At 38.9% G+C, this 16,126-nt stretch overlaps 1 protein-coding gene across 2 annotated transcripts; it reads left to right on the top strand.

The window, feature by feature from the left end:
• The first annotated feature begins 1,523 nt into the window (after nucleotides 1–1,523).
• Nucleotides 1,524–15,625, top strand: papss2a (3'-phosphoadenosine 5'-phosphosulfate synthase 2a). 2 transcript variants are annotated; one of them, XM_030786343.1, is made up of 13 exons: nucleotides 1,524–1,684; nucleotides 7,372–7,374; nucleotides 8,149–8,263; nucleotides 9,091–9,326; nucleotides 10,263–10,401; nucleotides 10,881–10,999; nucleotides 11,630–11,743; nucleotides 11,933–12,044; nucleotides 12,215–12,420; nucleotides 12,764–12,899; nucleotides 13,296–13,564; nucleotides 14,649–14,878; nucleotides 15,167–15,625. In XM_030786343.1, the coding sequence occupies exons 1-13, from the start codon at nucleotides 1,658–1,660 to the stop codon at nucleotides 15,306–15,308; spliced, it is 1,848 nt and encodes a 615-aa protein (XP_030642203.1). In that variant the 5' UTR covers nucleotides 1,524–1,657; the 3' UTR covers nucleotides 15,309–15,625. The 2 variants fall into 2 exon arrangements, with proteins under 2 accessions (XP_030642203.1, XP_030642202.1); XM_030786342.1 differs by lacking the exon at nucleotides 7,372–7,374.
• The last annotated feature ends 501 nt before the right edge of the window (nucleotides 15,626–16,126 follow it).

Raw genomic sequence — 16,126 nt, 5'->3', positions numbered from 1 at the left:
CTTCTTAAAACACATTCAAATTAAGATTAATGCACCATTTCATGGTGGTGGCTATATCAACAATTTACAGAGACACAATTTATAAAGTGTCAAATGGATGAGAGAAAATGACTTGGCCTACTATACAGTACATTGATCTATATGAATCTGTATGCTCAAACAAGAATGTAATTAGGGGATATCAAAATGTCAACAAGAGAACAGATGCTAAACATTGGTCTATGGAATTAACATATCAGAAAAATTGCATGAGAAGTGTAACTGTAAGAACACAAATGATAAAGGGAGCCCAGGTGTCTGCTTCCGCTTTATACTTTGTGGCATATTTAATAACCAAGTCAGGATTATGTTAATACCATGTACTTATATGTAATGACAGAATATTTTTCCCCACTGTAATTGCTTGTGTAGTCAACACGGAAATGTTTCTGTACCGCCTCCTACCATCTGTAAAGTGGTCTGGCAAGCTTTCAATAACTGTATGTAGATTTATGTTTCATATCTCTTAAATCACACAACTGTGCACACACAAAAATGCAGTGTCAACAGACTAATGTAACAAAGGAGTTTAATAGTCAGAGTGAGGCAACCTAAACTTGTTCTATACAAGTGAAGATGGTTTTAAGTCTAGTTTCAACTGACAATTAAAGTACAGTATTTTTCCACTGTGGAGCTGCATCTGGGTATTTTTCATTAACTGACTAAGATACACTTTGTGATGGAAACCTGACCAAAAAACTTTCCCATTCAGACATGAAAAATTAGGTCTTGTTTAAAAAAAAAAAAGTTAAACGATGCTTTGATAGTACTGAATTTATGCTTTTGACCTTTCAGTAGTAATTTGACAATATTATTATAAGTTGATAGAAGGTGGGAATGTTGATAACGTAGTAGGAATGAAATAAACAGAACCCTGAATGAACCCTGATGACTTGCCTCAATTTTTAAATCGGTGGCAGAAAAAAAAAACCTCATTCAACTCGAGGTCGAATATGTAGCTTACTATGTCCCAAACATCCACTAAAGATAGTTCTTCTACGTCTTACGAAATGTTTTCTTTTGCATGTTAATTTTCCTACAGAGCAGGTTTTCTGTATAACACCTCCATCCACAAATTGATCCACGAGATGTGTGATCATAGTTGTATCGCACCTTGCGGGAAACGACATAAGTAGAGCAATTGAAATAAAAACATAAGATAAGGTGTTTCTTCTTCGAATGATTTATCAAACATAGGATACTTCGCATACTCCAATCATACTTAATTTAACGTAAGACTATAAATAGGTCAACAATAGACAGAAACTCGAAAGTAGTTCTCAGATATGATTTCTTCATTGATGGTTTTCCAAAACCATCTCTTGAAACAGATGGGTTGTTTGACCATGCCTTTCCAAGCGTCTCATAGCTTGCTAATAGTAATCTACGCCCCGTTATGCTTCCCGTGGTCCTTGTACATTGGTTAACCATTCAGCCATGCAGATTTCTTCTCAGGAGGAGGGGAGAAGGCAGGGCTGCTGGAATGCTACGTGTCTTGGAAGTCTCTTAAAAACCCTCTCCACTCAATTAGTCCGTGCCAACTACCGACAAAACGTAACTGAAGACACACATCTTGCTCCTCTGTCGCTGTAAGTCTGCGGTGTAACACAGATCTACAATGTCCGAGATCAAGCAGCAGCGCACGGTAAGATGTAGGACGTATTGGCAGACTGCAGCACAACTTTGCGTAATTCATGAGGACGCTTTTACAAAATCTGGGTTATATACACATCTTTTAGATTTTTTCCCAAAAAGTTCTCGTAGATGGTGTCATAATGATATGAGTCACTCTGTCTCTGCTGGCTCTGACCATTTATTAAGTAACTTCTTCGTACAACAAGTTATTATTTGGAGAAGCTGTTGAATTATTCAGTCCAGTGGAGTTAGCGGACGTTAAAACAGCTCGCCGGTCTGTCAGTGTTCACCGACACCGACAGTGTTTCATAGTTGCGGCTGTATCTCTGGCTTGTCCACAGTAAAACAACTTCTACTGTATAACTCTTGCGCGGTTTTTAGTTAAGCATAAACATTTCGCCACAGTGTGCCCTGAAAGTGAGCTTTGGCATTATGTCTCTGAAGCGTCCCGTTGTGTTTGACAGTGATCAGCTGACCCATTTACACTTAAAGGAAAGTTTTCCTAGTCTCTTGGAGCAACACTTATTTTGGTATTAGTGCACCATGTCGCTATGATGGGCTTGCATTTATATGTCTCCTTTCTGTTCCTATTAGAGAATCTTTTCGGCTGATTCCTTGATTCATTCTCCTACGCAGCAAATCGCTCTTCTCTCGCCGGTGTTCAGTTTAGTCAGAGAGTCCCACTCGAGTGAAAGTATTTGATTCTTTAAGAGTTAATTCAGCTACGGCACAATAACCATCCACTACTCCAGGTTCTTTTTTATAGATGTTGAAATTTACAAGAGCTTACAGTTGTACACAGCATATCAGTCACTGTTGCCACCTTGAGTAAAATTTTACGAAGTTTCAGAGAGTTCATTTCACAGATATTTTACATCCATCACTACGTCATGTTGTTACAGTGACCTACAAAAGTTACCGTTTCCAGGGCTTCATTATCTGTCATGAATGTTGATTTATATCAGTTCTGAAAACTCTGTTTATATGGGCTAGACTAGTCCTCATTCACCAGTGCAGATTACAGAAACACTCTCACAACTGGTTTAAGACTGGCATGACTTAACATTGTTAATTCAAATTTATGGATTCTTAAGGGCTGGAAAACTCAGACAATACCGGGGTGATTTTCCTGATTCTCTCATCTAACTAGTTCATTCTGGTTTTAAGAGAACAATGGAAAGGAACATTTTAACATGTGTGACGTGTTGCTCATATATGGCGCTGACATCTATGATCTGCTATGATATGGATTTGGGTGTGCTTCATTTTTAAGTTATCTTTGTGCATGGAATGAGGTTTAACTTGTTTATTCACATTGATCTTAATTTCCATCATATGTTTGCTGATGTGATACTCGTACATTTTTACCCTTTTAGTCTGTAACTGTTATAATGCAAGCACGACAAGTTTGACAGGCTTATATGAATGGATCATTTGATTAATGCTGGCAGTTTTCATGAGCACTTCTGCCTGGTGGTCATGCAGTCTATTGTTCTTACAGAGGCAGGCAGAACACTTCACATGTTCAAAGACATTAGTCAGAATCTACAGTAGGGCTCTTCTAGAGCAGTGTTTCTCAATCCTGCTCCTGGGGGACCCCTGCTCTGCATATCTTCTATCTATCCTTGCCCCAAACACACCTGGTTAGTGTGATTAACATGGTCTTGATTAAATCAGGTGAGCTCAGCTAATCAGAGGTGCCACTGATGGTAGGTAGAGCAGGGAAAGATGGAAAACATGCAGAGCAGGGGTCCCCCAGGAGCAGGATTGAGAAACACGGTTCTAGAGAATGAATGAGCCTGTGTGTTGTGCTTAATTCAACCAAGCCATGATAGGGCAGTGTTACATGGGGCAGTGTAACAGTTGGAGTATGTATGTATGTGTGTGTGGAAATGGACATGTGTAAAAGATGGATTGTAATGGTTCACAGTATTCACGGTTTGGTTTGAAAGAAAACTCAAGATTTTCTTTCTGTTCAAACATATAGCCCCACACATTAACACAAAAAATAAGACAAACAGCAACAAAGCTCTTCAAAATATGAGAATGAAAGAAAACTTGTCTTCATTACCTATTATTTTAAGTTTTTCTTATAGAAAACAGGTATAAGACAACTAAACCTGAGCATCAGTTATTTTAAGGCTCGTATCCATGACAATGAGTAGAAGTCTTTTAAAGTCTCCAAGAAAATGACTGCAAGATTTCCGTTGCTGTAACTGACTGCAGATCGGAACTACTGCCATATTACAGCAAAACCAAAGTAGTGCCGCATCTGTGTTGTGATTTGAAGGAGGCAGGGGCTCCTTAGTTTTGGGGACTTTTGCTTGATCACAGTTTCAGCTGAAATAGAAGCACATGAAGAATGTAAAATGATGACCAACCGCTTTTACCTTTTTCCGGATCATGGTACTGATACTTCTATATAAGAAAATCACATTTCTGCTTCGAGGGGCATATATCGATAGATTAGATCTACTTCATTCATTTATGTGAATGAGTCGATTTTGTCATTAAAGTGGTTATAATCGTCTGCTCTGATCATATGCATTCCCTGTATTTTGGCATCATGTTCAAAAAAAAAAAAGAAAACAATTTACAGAAACTGATGTGAAAAAAATCGAGGTCCACTACATACATAGCGTGAAACGAACCAAGGTATAACCACAAAACCGTTATACCCTCGGTAAAAGATGCCATTCACAAAGACACCAAAATATTTATTAATTGTTTTAGCATGCTATGATTTTTGAAAAGTTCAAGCTCATATTCACAAGTCCTCTTTGTATCGCCTTTGTCTTGTGATAAGTACATAGTAATTACACAGATCTGTCACGCCGACAGGAAGCTTGGAATTACAGAAACAGCTTTTGTCTATGTCTATCAAGTGTCAGGATTTCAATAGAAAGATATTTCTTTACTCTTTAAAGAAATTTCATTCTCTCAGTACTTTTCCACCTAGGTCTCTAAGGAGAGCTCAGGGAAAACTGACACAGCACTATGAATTGAGGTGTGTGTGTGTGTGTGTGTGTGTTGGATCAGCCACATCATCACTGCCCGCCTGCAGCACACTGACCACATTGTCCAGCTGACTCCTGTTTAGAAACCAGCAGCCGATGGCATTACCCACTGTACAAGGGATCTAGTGAACCACATGTTCAGTACACGCATACACACAGGAGATTTTATGCATAGCTATGGAAATAGGGCTTACAAATGGTGAAGTTGTCATTCATTCATTCATTCATTCATTTTAGGGCTGTCACTATCAATTATATTAATAATTAAGTAGTCTGCCAACTATTTTGACAATTAATTGAGTAATCTCAGCTGTTTAAGATGTACATTAAAATTGATTTATATTTCAAAGTCTCCAAAATACTTTACTGGAAAAATAAAACAAACTAGGGAAAAGGTTAAAAAAAAAGAGTGTATCTCTGTTTACATAAATGCTTATAGGCAGCCCATTGTCATTGGCCATTTATTTATTTATTAAAAAATAACCATTTTACCTAGTTGTCCCTTAACTGATCTTCAAAAGAATTTTATTTTTTCCATTAGATATATTTCCTATAATATGACATCCCTTTCCTGTAATATCTACTGACTTTGTTTTGGAGCTTCAGTCTTAAGACAGTTTCTAGTAATGGCCTTCCTACTAGCTGTGAGAAACATCGTCTCTGCAACACTACCATCAATTTTTTTGAATTTGCAAACGTCTGCTGTGTTTTACAGACTTCATAGCAATCATTTTCTGTAAGTTCTACCTTCAGTTCATTTTCTCACTTAGATTTCATATATAGTGTTGAGTTAGCACTACATTCCATCAAGTGTGATTTTCTGTTTTCACTTCTTTTCTGATGTAAGTAAGGCACCTACTGATAGTGTCTTAAGTAACAGTAAAAGTTTGTTTTAATTATTTTGTCTAGGGCTTGTAAGGGAGAATGTTTTCACCACCATGTTACTCTGCCCTCCAGCTGTAGTAGTGATATGCAGTATATGAATGAATGAGTCATTTTCAATGACTCTTTGAAGTGTACTGAATGCACTGAATCACTATTCTAAAAGATTCATTTGTCCCACTTCGCAAACATACATCCTGATCAGATGCTAAGATTCTCAGATGGTCAGATCGGATGCTCTCCCTCCATTCAGTTTTAACAATGGTGTCATGAAACAGTACCTTCATGCCAACAAGAAGCCAATGGCTGAGATGAGGAAACAATCCAAGCATCCTCTGCTGACCATCTCAACATAGTGGCTCAGTGATGTCACTGACAACTGGCAACCAGTGACTGCAGTGCTTGCTGACCAAATGTACTTTTGACAAGGTCTCAGTACAATGGTTCGTTCAGACTCGAGAGACTCACTGACTATACTGATTATGTGGGATAATCAGTGGAAAAGACCCGGGTGACTGTGCTGAAACTCCCCCTAGTGACCCAACTAACTGTTGACAAGGTTGCAGTACATCAATTCACTCATTATGAAGATCTGGTGACGGTATGCTGAGAGTGTCAAACTGGGCCCTACTGGCCGGAATCACTGTTGAATACTGGTTCTCAGTACAGCAGGCTTGGGCTACAACCACGAGTGATGGTGCGAAAGCCAGAGTCAGAGCGCTTCCCTGATATTAATATGGGATCTGAAAATAATGAATCACAATATTTAGTGCTCATCTAGATCAACCTTTTGAACCAACTTGACCATGGTTGACTCTAAAATACCGTATATGATTATGTGATGATATACATTACCAGTGGTGAATCACATTAATTTATTGAAAATAAAATTTTACTTATATTTCTTTTTTTTTTTGCTTGCTTGTTTGTTTTTTGTTTAATTTTACATCGGCACGACATAAATTAAAAAGTCTGATATAGTTCTACATCATGGATGTTACAATTTAATTACATTAGCTTTTTCTGTTTCATGACATCTTGTTTCACACATGCTATTTCACAATACAGCAGGCTTATAATGACTTTACTGTTTGGCAGAATGTATTACTAGAATAAAATACAGCTGTTGTATTGACATGGCTGTCACAAGCGGGATGCAATCCCAGGTCTCCAGGGGGGTGGGATAGCACTCTTCCTGCTGCCACCCTATATGGTAACAGTGTTCTATTTACCTGTTTCTATTTATGTATGCCAGCTGGATGTGGAAATGAACATGTGAGTTCAGGATACAAATTATTTTTCAGTACTTAATGAAATGAATCAAATCACTGAAAAGAATTGTGTTGAACACCACTAAGCCATACTTTACCCCCCTGGTGTCCAGTGAGCCTAGGTTCAAACTTGGATTTCAGCTTTTCATGTGCTGCTGCATGGCCAATGTGTTTTGATGGTAAATCAGTTCACTTGTATAATGTTGCCAGGCAGCTGCATTTTCTTTCAGTTTTAAGGTGAAATTCTCCTAAACCACTGATGCTAATCGACAATTATTTTTTTAAAACAAGTTAATCAAGTAGGTTGGTTAATTGTGGCAGCCTTAATTCATTTATTGAGCCATATCACTTTTTATTTGAGATATTGCTAAGCTGTTTTGAGCTGAACTCTTGAAGTAGGTGTTGACCAGAGCTAACAGCCTGAATGGCCCTCAGCAGTTCTCAGGGGAAGTGAAGTTGGCTGTTTGGGGCTGGGTTTTGGTTCTTCAGTTAAAAAGAATCTTATACACAAGTACTGCCTGGGGTAGGAAGTGTCTTAGAGATTATGCTGAGAGAGGGAGAGAGAGAGAGAGAGAGAGTGAGAGTGATATCATCAGTATTCTGTTATGGGTAAATACCAGATATCTGTTGTTTCCTGAGATGCCACTACATAATCGACATAATCTTCACAGGGGCAAGTTGTCCTTTACTCTCTCTCTCTTTTTCTCTCTCTCTCTCTCTCTCTCTCTCTCTCTCTCTCTCTATCTATCTATCTATCTATCTATCTATCTATCTACCTAATTCTCTCTCTCTCCCCTTCTCTCCTTTATTTTTTCTCTTGCTCTCTGTCTTTCTTTTTCTCATTTTTCTTCATTCTGTTCTTCTCTCTCACTGTCTTTTCCTCTGCTATTTAATCAGGCTCATACACTGTACTGAATTATGGAAAGTAAATGAACAATGAAATGTCCTTGATACAGATCTTCAATGTTGATGTATCCTTCTGACATTAGGTCAGTCTGGGGTCCAACAGATTAAACAATGATCCTGTCCTTAATAATGAGTGTTATTACCAACTAACTGTACTTAGAATATCGGAAATATCGTCTAAGACATTTTTCTTTTGAATACCATATACATTTTTATCAGTTATGTTGTGAAATAGTTCATTAATTAGTTGTGTTTATTGAATGTGTACAATTTATTTTATTCTTATAACCACATGCCTTGGGTTCACTGATCTGTGAAAGAATCTAGAGACTGAGTTTAACCTTAAGCATCGCCATATCACACATATTGATTGTGTGTGTTTGTGTGTGTGTTTGTAGGATCAGAAAAGGGCCACTAATGTGGTCTATCAAGACCACCATGTGAGCCGCAGTAAAAGAGGACAGGTTGTGGGGACCAGAGGGGGATTCCGAGGTTGCACTGTGTGGCTCACAGGTATAGAAAGGCACATAACCAAGCAAACAAACCACACTACCACAACCAACAACAACAACCAACAACAAAGATAGTCAGACTAAAAGACTAAATAATGTCCAGCAGTACACAGACACTAGTATACTTAAATCTATGAGAGAGAGAGACACACACACACACTTACATACACTGAATTATTAGTTAAGACACTCTTTTCAAACCTACTGTATACATGATGCAACGGATCAGTACAGTCCAGTGGTTTGTGTTTAGTGATGTACTTGTTAGTAGTACTGACACACATTAAAGATTAAGATTAAATCGTTGTGATCACACACACACACTGTTAGCAGTGAATTTGACCTCTGTATTTAACCCATCCTTACACACCAGTAGTGAGCACACACAATCACTAAGCGCAGGAACAGTGGGCACGACACCTGTGGCCGGGGGGGCAGTTAACCTACCTATAACTGATACGCGTGTACTTCAAAAGTTTACAAATTTTCAAATTTGTTGTGCACTAATATCACTTACATTGTAAATAAACTGAAGATACAAATCTGTCAGTTTCTTTACAATGTAATTGTGAAATTATTTTATGGATGCAAAGGTATGGGGAGCAATTGTTTATTTGGTCAGCAAAAAAAAGCCAAAAAACTATTTCTCTCTTATGTACAGAAGATTGACTCTAATTAGTGTGTGAAAAATCCTAAGAACGACTGACAATAACCTCACCTTGTCATTGCACATTCTGAATTTCTTGTGGTTAAATCCATTTAATTAAGTAAATAACTTCTTCATCCCTCTCTTCCTGTCATCCTCTTATTCTCTTTGTATGTGTGTAGGTCTATCAGGAGCAGGTAAGACCACTGTGGGCTTTGCACTGGAGGAGTATCTGGTTAATCACAGCATTCCCTGTTACTCACTGGATGGAGATAACATCCGTCATGGACTCAACAAGAACCTGGGCTTCAGCGCCGAAGACCGCGAGGAGAACATTCGCCGAATCGCTGAAGTTGCTAAACTGTTTGCCGATGCTGGCTTGGTCTGCATCACCAGCTTCATCTCACCCTTCACTAAAGTGAGTGCAAACATCCAAAACACAATTAAGTTTAAGTTTTAAGTTTATTTAGAGCCCAATATCACTGTTTACAGTACAGTTTACATGCCCACAACAAACAAAACAGGATGGCACCCCCTGACTTAATCCTCATGGCGGGCAAGATAAAACTCCCCAAAAACCCAGGTGTAATAGGTGTAATTACATCTCTACCATAATATAGACAAATATTGTTCAGAGAGGTCAGTCACATATCTGAATATACATCAATGGTGATTTAACCTGAACCAAGGCAAATGTGAAGGTGAGCGAGGTTCTGAACATAGATCACAGGTTAATCCTCTGTGTCTCTGTGACTTGCTCATAACTTGAATTCAACATTTACATTGACAATAATTCATTGGCATGGTAGCTGAACTTAGACAACAGTTAACATTGTCCACATTCTCAGACACATGGATCTGTAATGAAGTGGAGAACCAGTCAATGCACAGCCTTGGGGTTTTTTACCTTCCATACAAGGAATCAAGGGTCAAATGTCAAGGGTCAGACATCAACTCTCTGCATAATTATACTGAGACTACACTAGTTTTCATATGAATGATAAGGTACAGAATTTAATAATGCAAAACAGTAGATGTCATTCTGTACCACAAAAAAGTGAAATTTACAATTTAAAGTATTGAAATATGTTAGTAATCATTGTGGTGTCATTTCCTCATTTTAAGCATGTATTGCAAAAAGCACCAATTATTAGAATGCAATCAGAACACTCAACCATTAAATCCATATGTCAGTATAATTCTTACCCAAATATCTTTTTGAGCCCTTATGTGCATCATGTTTTTCATACTCTCTCTCTCACTCTCTCTGTCTTTCTCTGTCTGTCTGTCTGTCTCTCCTTCTCTTTCTCTGTCTCTGTTTCTGTCTCTCTCTCTCTCTCTCTCTCTCTCGTAGGACCGTGCAAAGGCTCGGCAGATCCATGAAAGGGCGGGGCTGCCATTCTTTGAGGTGTTTGTGAATGCACCCTTGGAGGTGTGTGAGAGTCGTGATGTAAAAGGGCTCTACAGAAAAGCAAGAGCTGGGGAGATTAAAGGTATGCCACCCCACACACACACACACAATATTAAGTTTATGTATATGTGAGTTTTCACCAAGCCTAGAATCTGAGGAGGAAAAATCACTTAGTCTTTTAACACAATGTGTAAAGTAAATAGTAAAACTTGGTTAAACCTCCCATTCATTTTTCAGTAAATGAGAATTGAATTCAACTCTCTTTTCGAAATTTGATGTGTCAAAGAAATGGAGAGATGATGATTGCTTTAAGGAGGGCCACACTATGAAGGAATGAAAAACATGAACTTAACTTCAAGCAAAACATGCTGAACTAGTCAGTGGAGATGTTTGAAAAGTGGGTTTTGCTCATACACAGACAAATAGAACAAGTTTCATTAACAAATAAGCAAACATGTCTAGACACGCTCAGAGACGTTTTACACTCTGACATGTAGCAGGCATGCTATCTGACACAAGCCCTTTATAACTTTGACTAGAAGTCTACCATTTTTAATCCAGGCTTCACTGGTATCGACTCTGACTATGAGCAGCCAGAAGCCCCTGAGTTGGTTTTGAAGACAGGAGAGATCACCGTGAACGAGTGTATTCAGCAGCTGTTAGACCTACTGAAAGAACAGGTGATTACGGGTGACCCAAGATTTCAGTTTCACTCTCAATTTCCAATATTTAAGCTGACTGTGACACACAGTTAGCGATGTCCTTTAATACTGTTTGAGAGTGTGTGCATGTGTGTGTTCAGTTTCTTCAGCCAGCTTACAAGTTTTTAGATAAAGGCAAAGTTTTTGGGCAGCAACCAGGTAACATCAGATATGTCGTAGTGCTGAGCTTTGACAAACTTCTTCAATCCTACCACAGCAAATAAAGGTATATTTGATAATAGAGGTGGTACTTGAGCTAACAGATGTCTTTGAACAGCTCTTGCTGATCTTTTGAATTTGAAAATGAGATCTGTTTCATATGTATTGTGCACTTGATAATTCAACCTGATGGTATACGCATTCTGATGTCTTTTTTTTCCACAATTCAGTCAAATTTTGAAGAATTGCGGCCAAACCGTGTATAGTCCAAGGCACATATGACCCTTAGATGTAACTGAAGCTTCATTAAGTCATTATGTCTACTGATAATCCACAGGTTATGTCTAGATCCAGAGATGTCAATCTAATGAGTTAAAATTTCCAAGTAGGCCTCCATTTCATGTGCAACTTTTCCTCTTCTCCTCTCTCTTTCTCTTGCTCTGTGAACAGGGTATCATTCCCACTGGGGTCGTGGAAGAGGTCAATGAACTCTTTGTGCCTGAGAACAAGCTTGAGCTTGCACAAGCTGAGGCCAGCAAGTTGCCTACAATCAGCATCACCAAGGTAAGCACTGTGTCACCATAGCGATCTTTCCTCTGCACCTACCCCTGTCATCTTTTGTTACAGGTATTTTAATGTCTGTCAACATTTGGAGAGGTGAATCAAACGAAACCGACTTGGGAAGAGATCTGAATGCTAATTATGGTGTGTGTGTGTGTGTGTGTGTGTGTGTGTGTGTGTGTGTGTGTGCAGGTGGACCTCCAGTGGATACAAGTGTTAGCTGAGGGCTGGGCCAGCCCCCTGAAAGGTTTCATGAGGGAGAGAGAATATCTACAAGTCCTACACTTCAATAACCTGCTAGATGGTAACATACTCATTTAGGGATGCATATGTGCACACTCACACACAAACACACACACATACACACACACACACACACACATACACAGACAACGACAGCTCTCCTTTGCTTATTTCTCTCTATCTCTCACTCTCTCTGTCTTTTCTCTCTCCCTCTCCCCCTCCTTCCTCTAGGTGGTGCTATCAACATGTCCATACCAATTGTCCTGCCGGTCACCACAGAAACCAAAGAGCGTCTGAACGAGAGTGCAGCTGTGGCGTTAGAGTACCAGGGTCGCCGGGTGGCCATATTGCGAGACCCAGAGTTCTTTGAACACCGTAAAGAGGAGCGCTGTTCACGGCAGTGGGGCACCACCTGCCCCAAACATCCCCACATAAAGGTGCCAAGCCATTACCACTAACATAGTAATTGAACACAGTTAATCAGTTAGCAGCTTTCCTCCAGAAATCTTATAGATACAAGGTCACATAAAAATATAGCAGTTCTGCTGCAGCATTAAAAAGTAAATTAAGTAACTTAGTAGGCAACTAAGTAAAGAAAGAAAGAAAGAAAGAAAGAAAGAAAGACAGACAGACAGACAGACAGACAGACAGACAGACAGACAGACAGACAGATAGATAGATAGATAGATAGATAGATAGATAGATGAAACGTAGAAATAATATGGTGAGACATGAGGGCCAGGGGGTTGAGGTTGTACCCAAACTTTTCATCTGTTCCAGATGGTGATGGAGAGCGGTGACTGGCTGGTGGGTGGTGACTTGGAGGTACTGGAAAGAATCAGATGGAATGATGGACTGGATCAGTACCGCCTCACCCCAAAAGAGTTAAAACAAAAGTTTAAGGAGATGAAGGCAGGTGAGGAGGACTTGGTTCGGGGATGTTAGTCATCAAAAAATTCAAACAGTGAACTCAATCAGTCAACTCAAATGTGCACAGCAACATGAACTTCACAAACTGCAGAGCACTTCAATTCAATAAATATTTTCCAAGCCATTCTAATTAGATTTTGGGAGATGAGTTTTCCAAAGAGAGACAATCATATATGAAGGTTGGTGACATCAAACAGCAAAGATGCAAGAGTAAATGTCTCTAAGATAGCCCTTACAGCGTCTTCTACTGCATTATATAGGTAATACATAAAACTGATGACCTATGAGTCACAAAATCTCCCAAAACATCTCACAGAGGCTGGACAGAACTCCTTGAGGTCACTCCTTCTCTCACTCTCTCTCTCTCTCTCTCTCTTTCCAGATGCTGTGTTTGCCTTTCAGCTGAGGAACCCGGTGCATAATGGCCATGCCCTGCTGATGACGGACACTCGTCGACGTCTAGAAGAACGTGGGTATTGCAGGCCAGTGCTCCTGCTTCACCCTCTAGGAGGCTGGACAAAGGACGATGATGTGCCGCTAGATTGGAGGATGAGGCAGCATGCGGCTGTGTTAGAGGAGGGAGTCTTGGACCCTACTTCTACCATTGTGGCCATATTCCCATCCCCTATGATGTATGCTGGACCCACAGAGGTACATGGAACATTCTAAAAATAAGACCCAAAATGGGCACCATTTTCACTAAACAAAATATCTCAGCAGTGTAGAAAGAGTACCATAAAAATAATAATAATAATGATAATAATAATAATAATAATAATAATAATAATAATAATAGTATGGAGAGGAATATGAGTAATACATTTTTTCATTCTGACATATGGTTTGACTGTATTTAGACTGAATTTGGAAAATCATTTTGTTCCACATAATTTTCCTACATGAGTCTGTGCTCACTTCTTTTTCCTTTCTATTGTATTCTAATTATACATTGACAAGAGGATATAATTGAAAAATGAATAAAGTGGTTTGTAAATAAGATATGAATAAAAGGGTGAACTGCTATCAGAATTGATATAAATAACTCTCAAAAAGACCTAATAAAAAAGGAAATGTTGCCCTTGACAAACTTAAACAAGCTTTGAAAAAGGCCGTCTTGACCATGGCTTGAAAATTGTCTCAGTTCTCACATTTGTACATGTGTGCCCTCTATGGGCCAGGCACTGTCCCAGCACATGTGCCAGTAATGAGGTCTACAGATAAGGAGAATCATGCCAAAACATCTACGAACATTTATGATGAATAGACAGGTTTATGTTTCTGTGTCAAAAATATCAAAAATATTATAATTGGATATTGATGTAGCTTGAGATGATTGTTGATTGCAGTCGTCATGTTGTTGCTGTTGGGCACTCTCTCAGTCGTCATGTTGTTGCTGTTGTGCCCTTTAGCAAAGGCACTTCACTCCAGGAGCATTTACAACATGGTATTCCTGAACCCAGCACTCAGTTCTTCAAGTGTGCTCAATGGCTTAACTCTAGTTTAACAAATGACTGAATTTTTCATGTACCTCAATCTTTTTACTTAGGATATCATTTTGGAAACAACATTCTAAGAATCATTGTAATGAACATGGCTGTTTCACCATTAGTGTCTAACTGCTGAATGTTTTTCAGTAGACTTGTCAGATTCAGACAAATGAGAAGTAAAGTGTGTGTGTGTGTGTGTGTGTGTGTGTGTGTGTGTGTGTGTGTGTGTTTGTGCGTGTCTGACACAGGTGCAGTGGCACTGTCGGGCAAGGATGATTGCTGGGGCTAGCTTCTATATTGTGGGCCGTGATCCCGCTGGAATGCCCCACCCAGAGACTGGAAAGGACCTTTATGAGCCAACTCATGGAGGTAAAGTCCTATCCATGGCCCCTGGACTCACTTCAGTGGAGATCATCCCCTTCCGAGTTGCAGCTTACAATAAGACCAAAAGAGCCATGGACTTCTATGACAAGGAAAGGTGAGACTTGGTGCTCTCTCTCTCTCTCTCTCTCTCTCTCTCTCTGTTTCTTTCTTCATTTCCTCCGCTCTCACCTTTTTGTTTTTCCCTTTTTCTTTTGTTTTGTACACTTATACATACGTGCACGTGCACACACACACACACACGCACACACAGGTAGCTTTTGCTTTATTATTACTCTTTGAGTACTATTCTTGTTCATGTCATTTTAACCCCCCACCACCACCACCACCACTACCACCTCTCTCTCTCTCTCTCTCTCTCTCTCTCTCTCTGCCTCTTACTCAGACATGCTGATTTTGAGTTCATCTCTGGGACCAAAATGAGGAAGCTGGCACGGAGTGGAGAAAACCCTCCAGATGGTTTCATGGCTCCAAAGGCCTGGAAGGTTCTGACTGAGTACTACACCTCCCTACAGAAAGACCAGTAATACAGTTCCATCAGTCCTGCCAGCATTGAGCTACAAAACCAGAGCTGTCAAGATTTATAATTATTCATTATCAGTACATTCCAGTAAATCAGTAAGAATTGAAGTCTTGCACTTTTAGCCTTGTTCTCCCTAGATAAATCATAGCCTGGAATGTCATTTCCCCAAATTCAAAAATATCGTTAGTAGGTAAAAAGCACTTGGCTACTGATATGTTCCACACCATATAAAGTTATGTCACATTAAGTACATCTAATGACTTGCTCCAAAACCTAATTATGAAAAAGCAAAAAGTCAAAGATCTGTGTTCCTCAATGCAATGATGTAAATATCTCAGTGTCTGGAATTCAGATTTTATATATTTAAAAAAATGAAACTTTGATATTTAAATATTATTATTATATTTAATACTATATTATAAATATCTTTTAAAGCCTTTTTACAATACCTTATTCATGTGCAGATAGCAGGTCCATTGAAAATAATTCTTAATATACTTTTTTAAAAGGTTTTAAATATACTTTTTATTCTAATTTTAACATTAGATTATTGTAGTGGTTAATCAAGTGGTTTCTGGTATGTTTTTTTCATCCACAGCTTTAATTCTAAACTCTATCATCAGTCATTCTACACATTAAAATATTCTCAGTGTGTCTGTGAGATTGGCAATAGAAAAATGTCTTCGGTCTGAAGTGCCTTGTTTTAAAGATATCAACTGAATGTATCACCTCAAAACTGAAGATAAAGTCTTCAGTACACACTATATTTCATAATAGCACACTGACAGGCAAAAAGGACTGAGCTGCAAATAATGTCAATTA

Source organism: Chanos chanos, chromosome 10 (genome assembly GCF_902362185.1).
Source record: "Chanos chanos chromosome 10, fChaCha1.1, whole genome shotgun sequence".
In the NCBI taxonomy this organism is placed as follows: domain Eukaryota; kingdom Metazoa; phylum Chordata; class Actinopteri; order Gonorynchiformes; family Chanidae; genus Chanos; species Chanos chanos.
This window is presented reverse-complemented; position numbering and strand designations above follow the sequence as displayed.

Bases quoted from the DNA above. Each gene is read 5' to 3' on its own strand.
- papss2a (XM_030786343.1), top strand. From the start codon at position 1,658: ATGTCCGAGATCAAGCAGCAGCGCACG. The intron at 8,264-9,090 runs GTATAGAAAGGC...GTATGTGTGTAG, and splicing joins TTGCACTGTGTGGCTCACAG to GTCTATCAGGAGCAGGTAAG. The intron at 9,327-10,262 runs GTGAGTGCAAAC...TCTCTCTCGTAG, and splicing joins TCATCTCACCCTTCACTAAA to GACCGTGCAAAGGCTCGGCA.